Source organism: Vigna angularis, chromosome 11 (assembly GCF_016808095.1).
Source record: "Vigna angularis cultivar LongXiaoDou No.4 chromosome 11, ASM1680809v1, whole genome shotgun sequence".
Taxonomy (NCBI): Eukaryota; Viridiplantae; Streptophyta; class Magnoliopsida; order Fabales; family Fabaceae; genus Vigna; species Vigna angularis.
Window position 1 is genome coordinate 5,681,755 of NC_068980.1, and position 21,783 is coordinate 5,703,537.

At 33.2% G+C, this 21,783-nt stretch overlaps 4 protein-coding genes across 5 annotated transcripts; 3 read left to right on the top strand and 1 right to left on the bottom strand.

Moving 5' to 3' along the window:
• Positions 1–3,750: 3,750 nt before the first annotated feature.
• LOC108318673 (dehydration-responsive element-binding protein 1F) lies at positions 3,751–4,449 on the top strand. The gene has a single exon (XM_052870799.1). The coding sequence runs from the start codon at positions 3,751–3,753 to the stop codon at positions 4,447–4,449; it is 699 nt and encodes a 232-aa protein (XP_052726759.1).
• Positions 4,450–8,123: 3,674 nt separating this feature from the next.
• Positions 8,124–8,783, top strand: LOC108332910 (F-box protein At2g27310-like). Its single transcript, XM_017568208.2, has one exon. It carries the CDS (start codon positions 8,124–8,126, stop codon positions 8,781–8,783), a length of 660 nt encoding a protein of 219 aa, XP_017423697.2.
• A 926-nt stretch (positions 8,784–9,709) lies between these two features.
• LOC108333637 (uncharacterized) lies at positions 9,710–11,810 on the bottom strand. The gene is made up of 3 exons (XM_017569109.2): positions 11,653–11,810; positions 10,760–10,916; positions 9,710–10,619 (listed from the first exon to the last, which is right to left on the bottom strand). The coding sequence occupies exons 2-3, from the start codon at positions 10,913–10,915 to the stop codon at positions 10,572–10,574; spliced, it is 204 nt and encodes a 67-aa protein (XP_017424598.1). The 5' UTR covers position 10,916; positions 11,653–11,810; the 3' UTR covers positions 9,710–10,571.
• A 3,731-nt stretch (positions 11,811–15,541) lies between these two features.
• On the top strand, positions 15,542–21,545 carry LOC108334242 (peptidyl-prolyl cis-trans isomerase CYP71). Of its 2 annotated transcripts, XM_017569976.2 has the most exons (13): positions 15,542–15,807; positions 15,938–16,023; positions 16,327–16,415; positions 16,629–16,868; positions 16,984–17,105; positions 17,758–17,833; positions 17,970–18,077; positions 18,159–18,335; positions 18,497–18,714; positions 18,920–19,052; positions 19,472–19,695; positions 20,715–20,868; positions 21,103–21,545. In XM_017569976.2, exons 1-13 carry the CDS (start codon positions 15,671–15,673, stop codon positions 21,184–21,186), a joined length of 1,848 nt encoding a protein of 615 aa, XP_017425465.1. In that variant the 5' UTR covers positions 15,542–15,670; the 3' UTR covers positions 21,187–21,545. The 2 variants fall into 2 exon arrangements, with proteins under 2 accessions (XP_017425465.1, XP_017425466.1); XM_017569977.2 differs by lacking the exon at positions 15,542–15,807 and having other exon boundaries at positions 15,993–16,023; positions 16,621–16,868.
• The last annotated feature ends 238 nt before the right edge of the window (positions 21,546–21,783 follow it).

Below are 21,783 nucleotides of genomic sequence, written 5' to 3' on the forward strand. Positions count from 1 at the left end.
CTTCTTTGTGATTGTCTAGACACCTTCTGATTGCCAAAGAGATAACTCAGCTGACAAATCATTGTATGTGTGATCAGCTGACAAACTGACAAACTTTTTGAAAAACACATACTGTCTCGGTTACAATCAGAACCAAGGCATAAAGGTCACGTTATCGCATCGATTTGGCGCCAACCGAGTCATATAGGTTCAATATATTTTCAAAATTGCCATTATATTTTTTTTTTTATTATTTTCTTATAGAATAGGCATCGATTAAGCTTGAGAACCGAAGCAGTATAGTTATATTACCTCGGTTGTATTTTGAACCGAGGCAGTATAGGCTGTTATGAGAACAAACTCTTCAGAAGTGTTCCATTTCTCTTCTCGCACAAACTCTCGCCTCTCACTGTTGTTCTTCAACCCCTTCGTGTTTCGTGTTATTAATTCTCAGGTTATATTAAGAGGTGAGGTTACTATTTAATTGTAGTTAAAATGGATTTGGGGTTTCTTTAGATCCAGGGGTTGATTATGTTTAGGGTTTTGTTATTAAATTTTCTTTTCCTAAAGCCCAGATCCTCTTATCTTTCTGATTCCAAGTGGGCTTGAACTAGTGACCTAATTAAGGGTTCAACTTTTTTTTCCTTTCGGAGAGTCATGTTCCTCCTATTTTCCTTGAACGCGCTAGCTAGAGGCTGAAGCTTCTTCCCTTTCTCTTCTTCCTTTCCTCGCGAGCACGAGTAACGAGAGTGCTGTGATGGAGGTGAGTGGCCAGCGAAGACATGGAGAGACGCAGCGAGGTCGCATCCGACAGCAGCAGCGCTTCCGCGAAGATTCAAACTCCGACTTCTTTGATGGCGACGACTGCGCGAGGACGTTGGTCTTTCTGATTCGCGGCGCAAGTTTCCTTCTCCTTCTTCTTCCTCTATTTTCGTTTGAGTTTTAGGGATTTCCTGTTTCGTATAAGAACGCGAGTTGGGTGCGAATGGGGATGCGATGACGAACGAAGGCGGCGGTGGCGCGTTGCGAGGAAGGCGGCAGCGGAGTGAATTGTTTTTCCATTTGGCATTTTAGGGTTTCTGAAATTGAGAATTGGGGAATTAGGTTTTTCATTTTCAAATTTGGGGTTTCTGTTCTTGTTTTTGCGACTTAGGGTTTCAACTATTCATCTGATTTGGGGGTTCCAACTTTGTTATCTGAGTTTGTGAATTGGGAGATAGGGATTTCATTTCAAATTAATTTTTGGGCTTCTGTCTTTGCAATCTTGATTTTTTTCAGTTTGGGGGTTTGAAATTAGAATCTGGAATTGAAATCAGAACCGAGGCATAAAGGTGGCGAAAGAAGAAAAAAAAAGAAAGACCCTGCTACCTCGGTTCAGGTTCCAATTGAGGCATTAGAGGGGGATAAACTAACTCGGTTCAGATTCGAGGCAAAAAGTCTACCACTTTTTGCCTCGCCTAGATATGTCTCGGTTCAGGAATCGCTGCCTATGGGCGAAAATAACTACTGTTGTTTCCTCTTACTGCACTAGTGTAAAACTCTTAGAGAGAAGGTAGAGAACTCTAGAAAAGTGATTTGTAGATAGATGATACGTCTCAAAATAATAAAATTTGTTTATGACAAAAATATTTATAATAAACTTATTTAATATTAAAATAACCGAGTCTAACTATTTTTAAACTACCACTATTTTTAAAATACAAATTTATGGAATTTTACACAAAAGAACATATACTTTAACTTAACGTGCTTAAATTTAATTTTATTTATATTAATTTTTTTAATATGTAATTTTGTTGGAATTATATTTTAAAATTAATTCTTTTACAGAAATAAAAAAAACTATTTGTGTAACAAAATTTATAAATAAAAGAAGGAAATGTTTTAAAACATGACCAGTAACAAGTAGGTTGTATTGTTACCGTCCATCCCGATATCTAACATATCCTCTCCAATTTAAAAAAGAAATGTTAATTATTCTAATTGGGAATTTTTTTTGATAAAATAAATAAAATTTAAATTTTCTTTTATAACAAAAGTGTATCTTCCACTTTGTGGATGCAGGGTAATGGTTCCTAAATTGTGCACATGAAAGTGTTATTTATGCATAATTCATTAATATAAATAAAAATTCTCTTAAAGAAAACAAATGTAATGATAAAATCATTATTTAAAAAAAAAATATCACCGATTTTTAGTGATAATAACTGACGAGAAAACAGTTGACTTAGTCAACGTTGACGTTAATAAAATGTCAAACACGTACACATCAATGACTAAAACAGTCAGGTCAACGGCACACGTGAAGTTATATTATTAACAACTAAAACGGACACGTGGAGTTATATTATTAACAACTAAAACGGGACCACCAACGTGAAATTGGTTTTTGATTTGGAAGTGTTTAAATTATTTATTTATACACACATATATATATTTTTTTAAGAAAATTGTGTCTTTTTTCTTTTAAAACTATTTTTATTTATGAAAAAATTAAAAAAAAAACACACTTTTCATGTAATATTTTCTGTCGTTGACTTTAAGGTTCCATTCTTGAAATATCATTTATTATTTTTTCATCAAATTGGGATTTTATTCCATGAATAATCTCCATGCAAAAAACATGTTTAACTGACATTGCTATTAATCATTATATATTTCATATTTCTCCATAATCACATACTCATTTATATTATTATATGATAAAAATTAATTTAATTATAGTATTAAGTTTTATTGAGTTGACACCACGGTTAAATAACAAGTCAAACTCATTTGTCGAATTCTAATGCAAAATTTGGCATTGAATTCGGCGTAAATAGTCAACAACAAATTTACAAGTTACTCGAAATTTCTCAACATTGACAATCATCAGGGCGTTGACATTCATCATAGTATTTCGTAAGAAAAAAAAAGTGTTTCGAACACCAATTTAATGTGAAAGTTTTCCTATTTCCATGTGCCACTTCTTTTTTTTTTCCTTTAAAGTCAGAACCATTCCCACCATTTCATGAGTCAGATTTCCATAATGCTTCTTTACACAACTTTAATGATTTCGAATTCTGCTTTCATTGTCTTCAAGCATAAACTTTTTTTTCCAAAAGAAAAAAAAAAGTATACAGTTGTATGCATATATATATATATATATATATATATATATATATATATATATATATAAAGTAAAATAAAAATAACAGAAATCTGTGAAGACATTTAAGAGAAATCTATAGAAGATAAATTTTGAAACTTCTATATTCTTAACTTTTAACAAGTGAAAAATAAATTTTAAACTATTCTACTAAACTATACTTAATTTTATGTCTCAACAAATTATTTTAAAGAATAAAAAGTTGCAACGTTTGTCATGCTGCCCTTTGTACACTCCCCTATCATTGTCGGATACGAGACTATAACTAAATGTTCTGTCATATAAATGTCAATTAACATTTAAATTCTTTCCAAAATAAACCAAATTTTAGACTTAAAATTCAAGGCCAATTATGTCTTTTTTCTGTTAACTTCCAATCTTTGCCATTAACCAAGTGACGGAATTTGATTCGTTAAATGTGTAGCACGTGTTCCTTGCGACCTAGTTCTGTTATCTTTCTCGATTTATATACATGTTTGGTTCAAAAGACATGAAATTGTACTACTCTTCTTGGTCTATATATAACAACAGTATTCCTTTTCACCTCGTACTCATCGTTCATCAACGGTTGCCATATTAAACACACGTCAACTGTTTCATTCTTCATCACCATGGATGTAACCATGAACAATGATGACTACTCTTTCTCTTCATCACCATCATCCACTTCTTCTCAAAGCCAACTTTGCAACCCGAATTCTCCGTCGGATAATTCATCATTCCCCGCACAAAAACCAGAGTTGAGTTCTCACAAGAGGAAAGCTGGGAGAAAGAAGTTTCGAGAAACACGGCATCCGGTGTATAGAGGAGTTCGTCAGAGAAACGGTAACAGATGGGTGTGTGAAGTTCGTGAACCCAACACGAAATCAAGGATATGGCTCGGAACATACTCCGCACCAGAAATGGCAGCTAGGGCACATGACGTGGCTGCCCTAGCACTTAAGGGCACCTCTGCAGCATTCAATTTCCCTGATTCGGTTTCTCTTCTTCCAGTTGCAAAGTCATCTTCAGCTGCAGATATTAGAGCGGCTGCAGCACAAGTTTCCGAGGTTTTTTTACCGGCCAACCCTTCTTCGTCCTTTACAAGGGTTGAAATAGAAACTAACCCTTGTTCGGTGGAGGGTGTTGTTGATTTTGCCAAGACTGTGACTAATGTTGAGGAGTCCAACGAATCAGTGTTTTTCGACGAAGAGGCAGTTTATAACATGCCAGGTTTGTTAGATAGCATGGCTGAGGGTCTTCTCATTACTCCACCTTCTATGAAGAGATTTGATTGGGACGAGGTTGATTGTGAAACAGACCTCACTCTCTGGACATATTAACAACATCAGACTGCAGATTCTAGATAGCATGTAACATTTCTGTCTCGTTATTCAGAGGCTTAATAGGTATAAGTTGAGCATTTTCTGGTTTACCAAGAGTTTAGCTGGTTAGAAATTTAGTTTGCGTTACAATTAGAGAAAAGAGTGGAAATAATAATGACAGACAGCTCCAAAGAAACTCAAATTTTCAAAAATGTCAGATTCTTCACCACCATAATATAGCAGGCAATGTTGTTGACAAAGATATGACAACACAAATAATAATAACTAAACGCAAATCATGGATAACAAGGCTGATTGTAAGACCAAGTTGGCCAATCTAAGTGTGATTAAGTAAATAATACATATTTGGATGTGTGATTACATATATCTAAGAATTTACATATTTTTTAACTAATTTTCATGTGGTAATTAGATTATGTTGCATGAACACTTTTCAATTTTCCGACATGCATGAGACATCTGATGAAATAATAATTTTATTCCAAATTCTTTCATATTTTAAAATAAAAAAGTTTAGTAGAAATTGGCATACCATAGCTAAATTTTGAAACCGATTTTAGAAATGAAAAGATTTAAGCACTTAGAAAAACTGAAAGTCATAAAAAGACAAGGTTTTAAGGAGGGGGAGCTTGTGGTTATTACTTACCAAGAAAACAAGGTGATCCTCTGCGAGACATGGCCGGTTGGATTAAGTCCTCACATGTAACTATCCAAACTAGAAACATATTTATCATTAATAATAGCGTTACTATTTTATCGCATAATCATACTAATAGATTCAATAAAATTTAATCTTTAATTATTTCATGTTGGCATTTATATTTATATATAAAGGTTCAAAATATTTATATATAAAACATTTTATTACTTATACCTGTTTTCTTTTATAAAACTATTTTTCTTTATCTTATATCTTCTTTTGTGGGTAGACATGTGTATTGGGCTTGTCTAGCGATGGTCTTGATAAAATAGTTTTTGGTCATACAAATAGGTAACTCTAGCACAATGACGCTTTCTGGAGTGTCACCATTGAAGTTCGGGTACGTTGCAATGACACCATGACGCGTTTTGGAGAGTCTGGGTTGCTTACATTGTTGCCGCACTCCCATTGTTGCAGTTCTGATTTTTCGAGTTATAGCTACGTTCAAAACACTCCCAGGTTCTTGTTAATATGTTGTTTAATATTTTTTTATTCTTAATATGTTGAATTTTTTATTTATTTTTATATTTGATTAATTACATGCATAATTTAGTTTGTTTGAAATTATTTATATTGAGTGAGCTTTAATTTTTCATTCGAGATTCAATACGAAAACCATGTACTACCTCATTTTTATAATATATATATATATATATATATATATATATATATATTAAAATTAATATAAGAGTAGAAAATAATAATAATTTATATGTATTTAATTTTGATTTAATTGAATAATTTAAGAAGATGAATAACCGTTTTAATAGTTTATTATAGTGTTTATATATTTTAATATATATTTCTTAAATTTCATATATTTTTGTTAATTGTATTTTATATTAATGTTCGAGTGCATATTTTATTATGGTTGATAATCGTTTAATGTAACTTAAAGATCAATGTAAAATACTGTAAAATTTTGTGTAATTTAATATGTTCAATGAACTAAAAGAAAAATATATTCTTGAATGAGATATATTCATAGTGCATATCCGTATGGATATATCAATATTTGATTAATTCATCACACATAATTTTTTAATATGGACGAAGAGTAAAAAAAATTATACAATTTGTAGAAGGAATGTTTTTGTCAAATATATAGTAAAAATGTACAATAATTTTAACTAAGTAGTTTACTTATAAAAAAGGGATATAAACTACTATTCTCGTAATAATCATAGCCTATATGTCAGCTATAGATTATGTTTCCATCCAAAATCATAGTTTATAATATGAAGTATAAGTTACGACTATTAAAAAAATCGTATCCTATTCTTTTGTACTTGTTTACACTGTTTTAAGAATAATAATAAACTACAAGTTTAAAGACAACCGTAGCTTATCTCTTTTTAAAAATCATTATAGGCTACGATTATATATAGGAATATTAGCTTATTGGTTAGTTTGACGTGCTAAAGACTACATTTTTAACAATACATAGTCCATTTAGATGCATATAGGTTATTGTTACTTTGTTAACCATAGCCTATTATATAATAGACTAATAGGCTACGATTTTGAACCATAGTCAAAAGGGTTTTTTTTTTTACTACAGTTTGATATATTATGGTTCTTTAAATGTAGTTTAACATAAAACATAATCTTAGTCATTATCCTTTGTTGCCCTAGTGTATGAACGTGCTTTTCACACTCATGTAGTCAAACTTTTGATACAATTCTTTTATATAAGAATTCTTTCGACACTCTATAAAATTAGTCACAACTTGAATTGTAATATATAATGTAATTTGTTATATGAAAACAACTATCGTATTTGGGTAAACAAAGTCACATCCCTATGATTGAATCTTAGGTTAAGAAGTGTAAGTGTACATATCACTGAATATTTTATTTGATAATTATCTCTAACTTGATTTTATACCTTAAGCATCAAGCTCACACAAATTAAGGACCTTTAGTTCAACTTTAAACCTTTAACATCTCTAACTCAGTCCGGTATAGTATGAAAATATATTTACTTCAACTTCATCTTTATAATGTATGAAAATAAAGTTGAAGCATGAAAATATGTCAATAGAAAATGTCTTTAACATGAAAATATGTTGTCTTTAACTTCAACTTTATAATAACAATAATTTTGTTATTATAAAAAAAATAACACACATGTACGCATAAGATATGTGTTTTCACTAGTGAAGATAATGGTAATATATTTGTTACTTTAAATATATATAATGATATAACTATAGATATCATTAAAACAATTTAAATTAGATTGGTTAATAGTTAATGGTTTTTTTTAATGGCAATAGAAAATTAAAGGAAAAAAAAATTAAATAATTAAATATTATATATGATTATTGATTTATTGTATTGAGTTTGAGTTTTATAATAAAATAAAAAAATTTGATTATTGTAAATTGTACTTGATTATTAAAATTTGACATTTATATTATAATTAATTTAAAGTTTTATAAAATTGAAGAAAATGTTATATTATTTTTATAATAATCTTTTAAATTAAAATAAGGTTATTTATATATATCTAGATACAAATATTTGAACCATTATTACAAAAATAATTTTAAAGTATATACTGTCTAAATGTTACCCTGGACCAAACGACTCACTGGGCGATAAATTTTGAATAGGTTTAATAGCTTCGGAGGTCCCTATATTTGCGGGTTCGTTTCAATTGGGTCCTCCAATTTTGGAAGTGATCAATTGGGTCCTTAATTTGGTCAAGATTCAATAATAACCTTTCCATTAAATGCAGTTAACGATGTTAACTTTTTTAATATGTGACAAGATGAGTCATCTTGATGGTACTGTTTGAGCTGTATAGGTGAAATTTTAACATTTTTAAATTATTGACAATGGATTCGTCTGTAAGCATCCTTATCCCATCGTATCTATAATCCTTATCCTTCTCAATGCAACCCCAACCAACTCTTTCAAAATTTCTATTTTCTCACTATTCTTACTTTCTCTTCTCATGCCATCCATGGACGCCGCTTCTTCTTTTTCTTCTTCTGACATCACCACTCTCCACCCTGACATCATTCGATCCCACATCCTTAATCGCCTCGACGGCCCCACCCTCGCCTCCGCATCCTCCGCCACCCTCCACCTCCGCCGTCTCTGCACCGATCACAACCTCTGGCGGACCATCTGCGCCGCCTCCTGGCCCTCTCTCAACCAACCCCACGCCTCTTCCCTCATCGATACCTTCCCCGCTGCCCACCGCTCTGTCTTTTCCGACTCTTTTCCCTCCATCCAATACTCCCCTCCTCCCCACCCGAACCCACCGCAGTTGCCGCCGGAGTTTCTATCCGTCGTGGACCTCTACTACAAGGGCAAACCCGTCTTTTCGCGTGTCATCACGACCGAAACCCACAAGGGTTGGTTCCTCTCCTCCCCGCTCTGGGTGGAGCTCCTCGACCCCAACGAGGTGGTCCCCACTCCCTTGATATTCGCGAAGTGCGATGAGGAATCTTCTGTGCCGATGCCTCGGTCGGTTACTTTGGCTAACGATGGATTCGTCTATGGTCAACCCTATGGAGAAGATAGTTTTTATTTTATTTGTTCAGTTTTTTGGAACATTATTTTATTTGTTCAGTTTTTTGGAACAGAGAAAACAGTGAGAAAAAAGATTTATGAATAAACGTCAAATATTACAATTTGGTCATGGATTTATAAAAATATTTAAAAAACATAGGGATTTGACCTTCAAATACAAGGACAAACACAGAACACAGGGATTTGTACTTCAATCAGTGCCACCTGGATGCCTCAGCTTGCCACATGTTAAAAAAGTTAACGTCGTTAACTACATTTAATGGAAAGGCTATTATTGAATCAAATTGATCAAATTAGGGACCCAATTGATCACTTCTAAAATTGGAGGACCCAATTGAAACGAACTCGTAAATATAGGAACATCCGAACCTATTAAACCTTTTGAATAATAATTATTTGATAACCTGATAAAACAAAGCATCAATTTTACAACTCATTATATTAATATTTTAATCATATTTTTGTTTTTATATTAATATATATATTATGAAAATAAAGTTCTTAAATAATATTTTTATTTTAATGGATTTCCCGTTTACAATATTTCAAATCATAATACAAATACACTCTAACTTCCAATATTAAGCACATTTGAAATCACATTCATATTTTTTTCTAACATGGATATATTAAAGTACCTCATTAAAATAGGGATATATATTAAAATCCTGATAACAAACTATGCTATAGGCCATCTGGTAATAATTCAAACGGGCTATGTTGATTGATACAACAAGGAAATATGCAGAAAGAAAAAATATAAACTCCTCACGTGTTTGAAATTTTAAATAAGAAAAATCACTAAAAAACTAAAAATGAAAGTTCAAATAAGACAACGAATCTTCCATTTCAAAACAATTTCCATATTTACTTTTAATTCCACAATATTCATACTTTTTGGTATTATTCTATAGGAAAAAATGTGCTTTCTTCTCTCTTTTTTATGATCGCATATCTCAAGTATTTTGTTCATGTTATTTGAGATATAGCTGGTGAAAATGACACAAAAAGGAACATGAACATCCAGTTATTACACACAAGTACTGAATCACCATTACATCGTTACATCAACCAAATAGAGAACACTATTCATTCCAAGTTTTGAACTTCCTTTGGTGATCAAAGTCTGAAAATTACAGAAATTTATCAAGGCACCAGACATATAAGCACAGAAATCAATCAGAAAGTGTAAGTCATTCTTTCTTCCCTATTCCATGTGACATGTTGTAGATCCCTCTTCCCTGATAAAAAGTGCAAAATGTTAAAAATGTATTGCACCAGAAATAAGAGGAGACTCATTGAATGCTATTGAAATATTCAATCTGCAAAGTCAATACAGATTATATGAAGATTTCTGAAAAGTGATAACAAACAAACTTATAATCAGATACAATGAAGATGCTGCCAATGCGAGTGGTATTGCAACAGAGGTAATAAATATAAACTCCTCACGTGTTTGAAATTTTAAATAAGAAAAATCACTAAAAAACTAAAAATGAAAGTTCAAATAAGACAACGAATCTTCCATTTCAAAACAATTTCCATATTTACTTTTAATTCCACAATATTCATACTTTTTGGTATTATTCTATAGGAAAAAATGTGCTTTCTTCTCTTTTTTTTATGATCGCATATCTCAAGTATTTTGTTCATGTTATTTGAGATATAGCTGGTGAAAATGACTCAAAAAGGAACATGAACATCCAGTTATTACACACAAGTACTGAATCACCATTACATCGTTACATCAACCAAATAGAGAACACTATTCATTCCAAGTTTTGAACTTCCTTTGGTGATCAAAGTCTGAAAATTACAGAAATTTATCAAGGCACCAGACATATAAGCACAGAAATCAATCAGAAAGTGTAAGTCATTCTTTCTTCCCTATTCCATGTGACATGTTGTAGATCCCTCTTCCCTGATAAAAAGTGCAAAATGTTAAAAATGTATTGCACCAGAAATAAGAGGAGACTCATTGAATGCTATTGAAATATTCAATCTGCAAAGTCAATACAGATTATATGAAGATTTCTGAAAAGTGATAACAAACAAACTTACAATCAGATACAATGAAGATGCTGCCAATGCGAGTGGTATTGCAACAGAGGTAATCTTGTCATATGGTCCTTTCAAATACGTGTGCTTATGGACACTCTGGAAATGCTTTTGCTTCTCAATAAGTTTCTCTCGTGGTCTAAATGGTGGTTCTGACATCCTTCAAGTTTGTGGGGGACCAACAAAAAAGGTTATTCAATTCACTAATTTTCCCAAAGCAAAAATATCACCTAATAAATCTAGCATAAACAAAATCATAACAAGATATAAGATATTGTGTTAGAAAACCATATACATGCAACTATGAAGGTATCTACAAAATAACCACCAAATCTGTCTGAAACAATTTGACAAACACCTCCGAGGGACTCTCTTACAAGTTGAATCAACAATGAACCCTGATTGCCCGGTTCAACGCAGTGCTTTTGTCACAAGTTCACAACAAAACAATACATCCTAATCTTCAAAAGTTAAAGACATCAACAAAATTGACACTTCCGTAATTCATGATGTTCCTTGTGGCTGTCTATCTATCAGATGTTGTCATCTAGCATCCAACGAAGTAAGATGCAGACAACTGTAGTTCACACGCGTCTGCCCTTCAGTACAAGTAACTAATTCTTAGCTGGCTGCTCTGTTCTATGCAAGTACCGTAACACTCTGTAACTTCACAGGTCATTAAATTACACCAAATAGAGCAGCTAACATAACATTTACCAAATTTTCTGACACAGATTTTAAAACGCTGGACCCGTCGAAACACGCGCTATTAAGAGGAGAAAAATTATAAAGAAATCAAGAGATAAAGAACAGCAAAAATGAATGAAAATCAAAAGGAGCTGAAAGTGCTAAAAACCTAAACAGAAAAATCGAAAGAAAAGGATTGGGATGCTTACTTTGAAGAAAGGGTGTTAGCGTAACAGAGGAAATTATTGCAGGTTTTTTCAATTGATAATATTTGAAACGCTTAATTGAAATGTCACAATATCATAAGCGGATGCTCTCGGTTCTTCCTAGAATGTTCTGGTATTTCACTTCCATGCCATGATGGCCCAATCTTTTTTTCTTTTTTTCTAACGTTCTTTGGTTTTTGTCACAGTATTTTGAAACACTATTTTTCAATTTTTAGATTATTATTTTCTTATTTAGTATTAATTATTCAATTGAACTTTTTTTGTTTATTTTTTATACACGTGCTTAAATATTTTGCTATCTTAGCGCAGTACACTACTTGTAAAGTATAAAAAAATGATTGGAAACTTCAAAACAGGCTTTTTGTTATAATTTTGTGGATGGATTAACCTTCTCTTACGTTTTTTCTATTGGATTTTTTAATATCTCCTTTTTCTTGATTTAGTTTCTGTAATATTCATTGAATTTGATTATTTATGAATAATAATATTTGAAATTCATTAAATGAGTATGATAAAATATTAAATGAGTCGTTCATTAGATAAATTTATGAGTCATATTCACATCAATAGACAAATTCACATTAAAATGATAAAAATTAATTAATTAATGTATTAAAAATTCCAACATAACATTAATCTGTAGATAATCTTTATTTGAAACTTCAGTTAAGTTTGACTAAATTATAAATATCACGTATATGATTGAATAAAATGAAAGAATATAAAAATTAAGAAAACATATGTAAAACAAATTCTTAAATATTTTATCAGATAATTTTTTAGAATAAGGGTGAGAAAGAGATTCGGAACATTTTAAAGATCATGACTTATTATAAAGTCTAATAGTGTAACATTCCAGATTATATAGAAGCATATAACATAGTAAGTTTACATTTATATAAAAGAGAACAATTAGAGTAGACTGTAAATAAAGTTGTTAAACTTACAGTCATCCCAAAATAAGTCATAATTTAAAACTTAAACGCAAATAGAGTATTTCAATAGATAAGGAACCACTTAAAGTCCTAATGAAACTAAGCAACAGCCCCGTCGTCCTCCAAAGCCTGCTCTAGAGGCACCTCATCCATCTCTACTCACATCCAAGTGGATGATCATTGAAAAAGAAAAGCATACCCAAGCAACATACAAACACAGAAGCAAGGGTGAGCTAGATATAAAAATCATGTTATAGCAGTCACATGCAACATGCAAGTAAAGACGGATACACTACACACACCTGACTTGTTGCACTTAAACTTGACTCGTCCAGACTTAGAATGATTGCCGAGCTATGGCGGGTTATGCACTCGTGGTGGCCTCTACTGCTTTACAAAGCCATTGCCAATGGGTTTCACCCTACCATACTCACGAGATTAGTCTGTTATCACTCACCTTGGGCCATACTGGAAGCACCAAAGACTAGGACCTCCTGCTACTACTCACCACATGATTCAATCCTCTCTACTTGAAAATGATCGACCATTGTAGTTTCAGGATAACCCCCAAGACTGAGATACCATGCAAATCATTCTAAACACTAAGGGCACCACCATGAATCTTCTCCTTGAAGATCATGGAATTACGTCCAATACTATAGGGCACCACCATGTAACCTCCTTAGAGATCCATGGAATTACGTCTATCAACCATACTTTTAAAATCACATACTTTCAATCACCAAACGTGTCTCATACACTCGCATACTTCCAATATAATCACATTACCACATCATACTATGCATTTCAAACATTCCACACACTTGTTTCAACCAAAAAGAGAGCAAAAGAGAAGACTGAACTCAAAGGGTTCGCACAACGCACCCTATTCGCAAGGCGAGACAGGACAGTCTCGCACAGCACACCCCTTAATTCGCCATGTGAATTATCTCGCAGCATGCATCAGACTTTCAACCTCTCGCATAGCACACCCATGTCTCTATGCGAGAGCCTAGACAGAGACCAACCCCCTTAAAGCTCTCGCTATGCACCCCACTTCGCCTTTCGAATTAAATGGGTAGTGGTTCCAGACTACCACCAGTCGCATAGCGACAGGATTCGCTAGGCGAATCCACAAACAGAGAGCAACACCCTCTGGTCATTCGCACAACGCACCAACTCGCACAACGAATTACCCAGACAGTGAGCACCCTCTACAGGGTCTCGTTATGCGAGACAACTCGCATAGCGACTCTGCATCATCTGCAGAATGCAAATTCTGCAGAATCACACACTCACACCAACCCTTACCATTTCTAGGCCTCTTGGCCAACTTCTAAGACCTCCAATTCAAAGTATATGTTGAATTAAACATGTATAACTGATTCTAACCCTTTATAACATCTTTTTAAAGTGTTTATGCGTTGATTTATACTTGAAAACTGAAAATCTCTCAACCTAGGGGCCCAAATCTAATTCTACCATTTTTAACATGTTCTAGTCCAGTTTTATGTTCTTAGCAAGTCAAATTTGACCTATCTAAGCTACCCAAAGAGCCCAATTGCACCCTAGACCTCCAATGCCCAAAATCACTACCTCACTTACTCTCCAAATGAACTAAAATCTTGATATAACACCAAGTCTCCCACTTATTCAATTTTACAACAGACGTCTTACCCCAAGGCACTTCAACATAGTAATTACAGAAATTAAATACACCCATACAGTATACAAACATCACACTCTAGTTCCGCTGTCCCAAGATTCAACACATGCAACTACATCTTTTCAAGTCAAAACACCATACCAACAGTAAAGCAGTTAAAAACACCATTTTTCAGGTATTCACAAATAGTGTGACAACCTTATTCAAATGTGTTTAAAATCACGAGTAACATTTAGGTGTTCGTAAACATGTTTGGTTGACTCAAGTTTTTTATTAAAAAGTTTACTCAAACTAATTATAACAATTAAATTAATCTAGTTTATTTCACTTTTAATTTAATATAAAATTCAAATTAATTTAATATATTGTGATTTTATTATATCAAATTGTTTTTTATAAATAATGAGTATAATAATATTGACATTTTAAAATGAAAATTTGTCAAATAAAAAATATTTTTCTTGATTTCTTTTGCGCAATTACTTTTTATTATTAATTTAAATTTTATTTCATAATCATAAATAAATTACATAATTTTTTAGTTAAGAACTATAGTGTGTTATCATGTTTTGGTGAATATAATATAAAGATAAAACATGGCCTTCAAGAATATCACTTAGCAACCGTGAAAGTTTGTCCGATCCTATTAATTTAAAACATATAGCATTATATTTAATATAAAGTAAATGGCTTAGTTTGGCAACTAATTTCTAAATCAAATTTCGAATCAAATGGGTTGTTTGAGAAAAAGAATGCATTAAAAACATTCAGAAAATTAGTTGTTTTTTAAAAATAATTCGTTTTTTAACATATTAATGATACCTGTAATATGTTTTTTTTTTCTTTAACATAAAATAAATACTTGTGAGCTTTGACATTCTCCTAATAAACAAAATTTTGATTTTATAATATTAATATTAAAGGAAATTTTGCGTTTGTGTCTACACATATTAGTTCTATAATTCTCTTCTCAATTTCAAAGTTATAGTGTGTTTAATTTATAAGTTTAATTTTCATACACCTGTATGATAAAATATTTTTTATCAACCGGATAAACATAAATCCGTAATTACAATAAAATATTTAATTTTCATACATCTATGAATACATAAACTACATTATATTGATTGGGGTAGCTATTAAGAAGTAGGCGGTGTCCAAGAGTTTTTTGGTGGTGCAGAAAGAAAACACCCCAACCCAACGTAGGTTATCCGTTAGAATTAAACGACGTACCGTTTTAGGGTTTAGATTGCTTCGGTCTTTTTTCACTCTTTCTCTAGTGTTTCAACTCTTCAGAACAAGATTTCGCTCCCTCACTTTGAAATTACTACATTTAGAGAAAGTTACTAAGCTTTGTTGTTCTTCCTCATTCAATTAAATCGAAGTGCTGCTTTTGAAGATGGAAGAACACGAGAATGGTGCCAACGCTGGAGAAGAGGAACCGATGATAGGCCCGGGCCCGGCCCCTCGGGCTCGGGCCAAGCGACCCCTTCAGTTCGAGCAGGCCTACCTCAACGCTTTACCCTCCGCCAACATGTCAGTTTCCGCGCCAATATCGTAGTTTTGAATTAGGGTTTCTTCAATCGAGAAATTGCGCAACTCCAAAAGTGAAAATCTCGTGAATGTTATGGATTCCTTCAGTTTCTTATTGTTGTTCTCGATGCAGGTATGAGAAAAGTTACATGCACCGTGACGTGGTTACGCATGTTGCTGTTTCAGCTGCGGATTTTTTCATCACTGGAAGTTCCGATGGTATTCCGAATTTGAATTTATGATTAATTTTTTTTCTTTTTTGCCAGTTATAAGTAGCATGCTGAAAATTTGAAGCTACTCATTTGAATAGAGTGATCCTATTAGTTGTAACCTTACCGGTACTTTTGTCGCTGTTTGTTATTTATTTTTTTTGTAAAATTATCGGTGCCGTGTAACTATGGAAGCATCGATACAGGTGAAACGATACACTTATGATAGCATATAGGTCTTATTTGAATTAGCTTAATCTTTGGAATAGTTTATATGTCTGGAATGACATTGTGGCGTACTTCTTGTTGTCAGGGCATTTGAAGTTTTGGAAGAAAAAGTCTATTGGTATTGAGTTTGCCAAACACTTCAGATCTCATCTTGGTCCAATTGAAGGTCTAGCTGTAAGTTTGTTAACCTCCCGCGACACTTTTGCTATAAATTTTATATAATTTGTTAAATTAATGTATTCTTGCCTGACTTGTCAGATATTGTATAGTATGATTTTGTTGGGCATAGAAAGTATTATTGCGATTATTTTCTTGTTGTATTATGTATTTATATTTTCAGAGTCTCGTTATGCTTGTCATCAACCATGACTTATTTCAGCTATGCAGGTTAGTATTGATGGTCTGCTCTGCTGCACAATATCAGATGACCGCTCTGTAAAAATATACGATGTAGTCAACTATGACATGATGGTCATGATTCGCTTGCCATATACTCCTGGTGCTGTTGAATGGGTTTACAAACAAGGGGATGTCAAAGCCAGACTTGCTATTAGTGATAGGAACTCATCTTTTGTGCACATATATGATGCACGAGCTGGTTCAAATGATCCCATTGTCTCCAAAGAGGTTCCAATTCTAAACTAACTTTAATATAAGTTATTCTTCGAAAAGAATTACAATTATTTTGGTGATATTTTGCATCATCTTATTGAATATCTGTCACATTCCCTCCTTTTTTCAGATACATATGGGTCCTATTAAAGTTATGAAGTACAACGCCGTGTATGATTCCGTAATTTCAGCAGATGAAAAGGGGATAATTGAATATTGGAGTCCTGTGACACTTCAATTCCCAGAGGATGAGTATGTGCTTACTTTTTTCTTATTGTAATTCTGCCTCTGTCCATTTTTATAAATGAATATCATCATATTAAAACCTGTGAATTCTGAAGCTGCACTTTAACTTTTTCTCAATGAGTTATTCTAAACACCAGCTGTAATAGTCAATAATATGATTAGGATTATCTCATAAACTATTAATAGATTTAGGCATCCTTAAAAAAGACTACTGCATATTCAATAAGATCATTCTTATTAGTTTCAAAATTTCCACCATAGGATCTTTCACTGAAATCCTGTCGGGCAATAACATTTGCTATTCTGTTCATAGGTGGCATTTTTTCTTAACTTCTGGCTAATGGTTTATATCCTCCTCTTGGCACCATTGTCGACCACTTAGCCAATGATCTAAGGGTTTTTAATTTGTCCACCAATAAGTTGCTTACAAGCCTAGCCTATACAAAATGAATCGTTACTGTAATCCGCAATCCCATGGAAGTGCCAATATTTCGAACATTTTGTGGTTATCATACATTGTCATTTTGTGATTCTACTAGTATTTATTATTCTACTATATAGTGAATACTAGTTCTGGAAATTCTCAATTACACAAGTTTTGATGTTGGAATTTGTGGAGTTACTTATGCTCTTTAATGGTTTCCTCGGGTTGTTGTAGGGTCAATTTTAAACTGAAAAGTGATACTGACCTCTTTGAAATTGCAAAATGCAAGACTTCTGTTTCAGCTATCGAGGTACTTCAATTATATGAACATATTTCTGAACTCACAGTTGATAATTCCACATTATGTTATTTGGGTGTCTTTTGAAAGCTAGATATCTGGTGTTTAACTTCGATGGTTTTTATTGACAATATTGCATCTTTTTTAGGTAAGTCCAGATGGTAAACAATTTTCCATTACATCACCTGATCGAAGGATCCGTGTGTTTTGGTTCAGAACGGGTAAATTAAGGCGAGTTTATGATGAATCTTTAGAGGTAACAGTTTTATCATGATTTCTCCCTCTCTTTTGTCATTTGTGGACATAATAATATGGTAAATGAATTGCTTTATTAAAGGTTGCTCAAGATCTCCAAAGAAGTGATGCTCCATTATATCGGTTGGAAGCTATTGATTTTGGTCGAAGAATGGCTGTTGAGAAGGAAATAGAAAAAACAGAAAGTGCACCACTTCCAAATGCAGTCTTTGATGAAAGTTCCAATTTTCTTATATATGCAACCTTGCTTGGGATAAAAGTAAGATTTTTTTTCCTTGCTCAAGTTTTACAAACAATCACTCCAATTCCTTCTGTAATACCACCTTTCTGTTTTCTTTTCCTTCATTGTTTGCTAATACATGAGGTGGCTAGATGGTACTCCTTTTCCCTTATTTGTTTACATCTTCCATATGTTTGTAGATTGTTAATCTGCACACCAATAAAGTTAGTCGAATACTTGGAAAGGTAGAGAATAATGATAGGTTCTTAAGAATAGCTTTATATCAAGGTGATCGGAGTAGCAAAAGAGTAAGAAAGATTCCTTCGGCAGCTGCAAATGTTAATGAGAGTAAGGAGCCTTTGACAGATCCCACTCTCCTGTGTTGTGCCTTTAAAAAGCACAGAATATATTTATTCAGGTAAGATTGTACACTCTACTGACCATTTTACCTCTGTTATGAAATCCAAAGTGGTATAGTTTTGCTATTTGATAATATCATATACAGATATTTTGTTGGTTGTGTTTTTTACCTTGGTACATCTTTTTAAAGAATGTCATCATTAGTAGTATCTCATGAAAACGAAAGTCACGATATCTAAGTTGTGAAATCTATCATGTATCAGTCGAAGAGAGCCGGAGGAACCTGAAGATGCGACTAAAGGAAGAGATGTGTTCAATGAAAAACCTCCTGCTGATGAACTTTTGGCAGTTTCAGACATTGGAAAGTCAGTTACAACGTCACTTCCTGAGAATGTGGTGAGTTATCTTTGTTTGCCTTTAAAAGTAGGTTGAGAATTGACACTTGTATTCCAAAAGCTTACCTTTCTTATGTTACTGAAGGGGTTTGGATCTTCAAGTCTTAATGTTAATGTAATGATTAATTCTTATCCTAAGTTTTTCTATTGCCCTGTACCATAATGGTTGGAGCCTTGAATAGCTCTTAATATGATGGTGTAACTCCTTCCATATTGTGGAGGAAAGCATATTGAAACAAAATAGTCATCTCTTCTAAGTGCTTGTCCTTGTTCAGCAGAACAGAACGATATCCTAAAACATATTCCCTCTTGATCCTTACATATGAGTTGGTTTTCTTATATATTTTTTTTTTACAATCACAGGGTTATCTCTCTGTTCCTCATAAGTAGCTTTACAATACAAAATTTTCTTTTTTGCAGATTCTACACACCACAATGGGTGATATTCACATGAAATTATACCCTGAGGAATGTCCAAAAACTGTGGAGAATTTCACAACACACTGCCGAAATGGGTATTATGACAATCTTATTTTTCATAGGGTCATCAAAGGCTTCATGATTCAAACAGGAGATCCTCTGGGAGATGGCACTGGTGGGCAATCTATTTGGGGGAGAGAATTTGAGGATGAATTTCATAAAAGGTAATTTTGTTTGTTTTTAAACATACTATCATATGCTAGAAATATCATCGCAATTTCAGACTCCAAGCTGATGATTATTTGTGAGTTTTGAAGCATAGACTGGAGACAGATAGTACACGCGCACATGGATATATGACTACATTAAAAATTGTAGGACATAGGGACACGATATACATGTATGTGTGATCAAATATCACAATACGATGTTTACAGTCTTATGATTATTAGTCTCAACGAAAGTACTAAGACATCTTATTTGATAATGAAAAAACTTGAAGGAATTTGAGAAACCATTGTTGTAAAGAAAAATCCAGAAAAACTATGAAACTCCTAAACCACCATGGGGAAGAACCAATACGGTACTTCTAAAGAGTCATACAAAGAATTTCATAAATATCAAATTCCTAAGAATTGTAAAATTCATCTTTAACCAGCAGCATGAAAATTTAATCATTTTAAGCAGATTAACTCAAGCAAAACATTAATCAAAATTGAATCGTAAAAGGAACACATTAATCGAATTTATATCATAAGAGGTATTACACAAACATGGTGGGGACATTTCTTGACGAAGATGGTGCAGTGGTTCAACAATAGGAAACGGTGGCTAGTTGGATGGTTTGATGGCGGTTGGTTCATTGATATATGTTTGCATATGCAAAGATAACGTAGGAAGGTAGAGGTGGTGGTTCAAAGTCAGATAGTGACTGGTTCAATGTGTGATAGTTTGATGGCAGACGGTAGCTGGTTGGATGGTATTTTTCAAATGGCTAAACATTAAGGAGGAAGACGAATTGTGTGTTTTGAAAAAAAAGAAGTAAATTTCACACGTCTGGGAGTGGGCTGAGTCCATTTTAGCGTGTTGTGTCCATTTTACTGGACCACATTGGGCATGTGGACACAGTTTCAAAGTGGTGCTTCTTAGTTTGGGGAATATGCTAATGCCAAGTGGAAACTTCCTGTGGTATGGTTTTTATTCAGATGGAACTTTAGAGTAATAATTTTTTTCTCTCATACAGTTTGAGGCATGATAGACCGTTCACAGTTTCTATGGCAAATGCTGGCCCTAATACAAATGGCTCTCAGTTCTTTATCACCACAGTGGCTACTCCATGGTTGGACAACAAGCACACTGTATTTGGTAGAGTTGCAAAGGGAATGGATGTTGTACAGGTAAATTGCCTTCTATTTTTGCTTAGGAGAATCATGTTATTCAAAATCACTCGGCAAATACTTTCCAAATTTGTAGTGTGGGCATTTTGAAATCAGTCCTTCTCAATTTCCTTTTCCCTAATATGAAAATTTTGATAAATGTTGCTCTTATAGGTTTTCTTCTATAATGTATTATGTTAAAATGTTTTGGGTCTTGTTGATTAAAGTCCTATTGAGAACATCTAATGTTGGCAGGCCATAGAGAAAGTGAAGACAGACAAGACAGACAAACCATATCAAGATGTTAAAATTCTAAATGTCACTGTACCGAAGTCTTGAAGGTCTTTGGTTTGTTTTGCCGCTGCAGTCATCAGTCATAAATTTACCGGTGATACTTGCCTGAAGAAGTTTTAAATGGATGACTTGAAGCTTCTTCCTTTAGTTTCATAGGTTTCCTACGAACTGAGGCAATTATTTAACAGGATGGGTGTTGTTTTTCATGCTTACACTTCCGTCACAGGTTCCATCTTCCTTTATGTGACTAATGGCTCAAGCTAACTGATGCTGTCTTCCGTGTTCTGCTCTGCCATTATAATGTGCTTTGCACGTCAAAGGAATCACTTGACATGTAATTTTTTCTGATAGAATACCTTATTAAAACTGTTTTTAAGTGTGGTATAAATTGTTTTACCCTTTGATATTTCCAGGCTAATAATTTAACTCTCATAAGCATGGACACCACTGTTCCATCCATCTTAATTTGACCTGCAATTTGTTAAAAGCAGTCTGCACCAATCCGGAGGGCTCTGGCGCACCTGTGGTGTATCTAAAACCTATAGTAATTATTTTTAAAGCTAAAACCTATAATAACAAGAAATTGTTATTTGCGACATTTTAGTGTGATCAGTTATGCTGCGTGCATGATGATTTTTAATA

What these genes read in the sequence shown, in the direction of transcription:
- LOC108334242 (XM_017569976.2), top strand. Translation starts at nt 15,671, where the DNA reads ATGGAAGAACACGAGAATGGTGCCAACGCTGGAGAAGAGGAACCGATG. An exon ending in CTTCTGTTTCAGCTATCGAG is followed by an intron (nt 17,834 to 17,969) that starts GTACTTCAATTA and finishes CATCTTTTTTAG; the next exon opens with GTAAGTCCAGATGGTAAACA. An exon ending in CACAGAATATATTTATTCAG is followed by an intron (nt 18,715 to 18,919) that starts GTAAGATTGTAC and finishes ATCATGTATCAG; the next exon opens with TCGAAGAGAGCCGGAGGAAC.
- LOC108333637 (XM_017569109.2), bottom strand. Translation starts at nt 10,915, where the DNA reads ATGTCAGAACCACCATTTAGACCACGAGAGAAACTTATTGAGAAGCAA. An exon ending in CATCTTCATTGTATCTGATT is followed by an intron (nt 10,620 to 10,759) that starts GTAAGTTTGTTT and finishes ACTTTTTATCAG; the next exon opens with GGAAGAGGGATCTACAACAT.
- LOC108318673 (XM_052870799.1), top strand. Translation starts at nt 3,751, where the DNA reads ATGAACAATGATGACTACTCTTTCTCTTCATCACCATCATCCACTTCT.
- LOC108332910 (XM_017568208.2), top strand. Translation starts at nt 8,124, where the DNA reads ATGGACGCCGCTTCTTCTTTTTCTTCTTCTGACATCACCACTCTCCAC.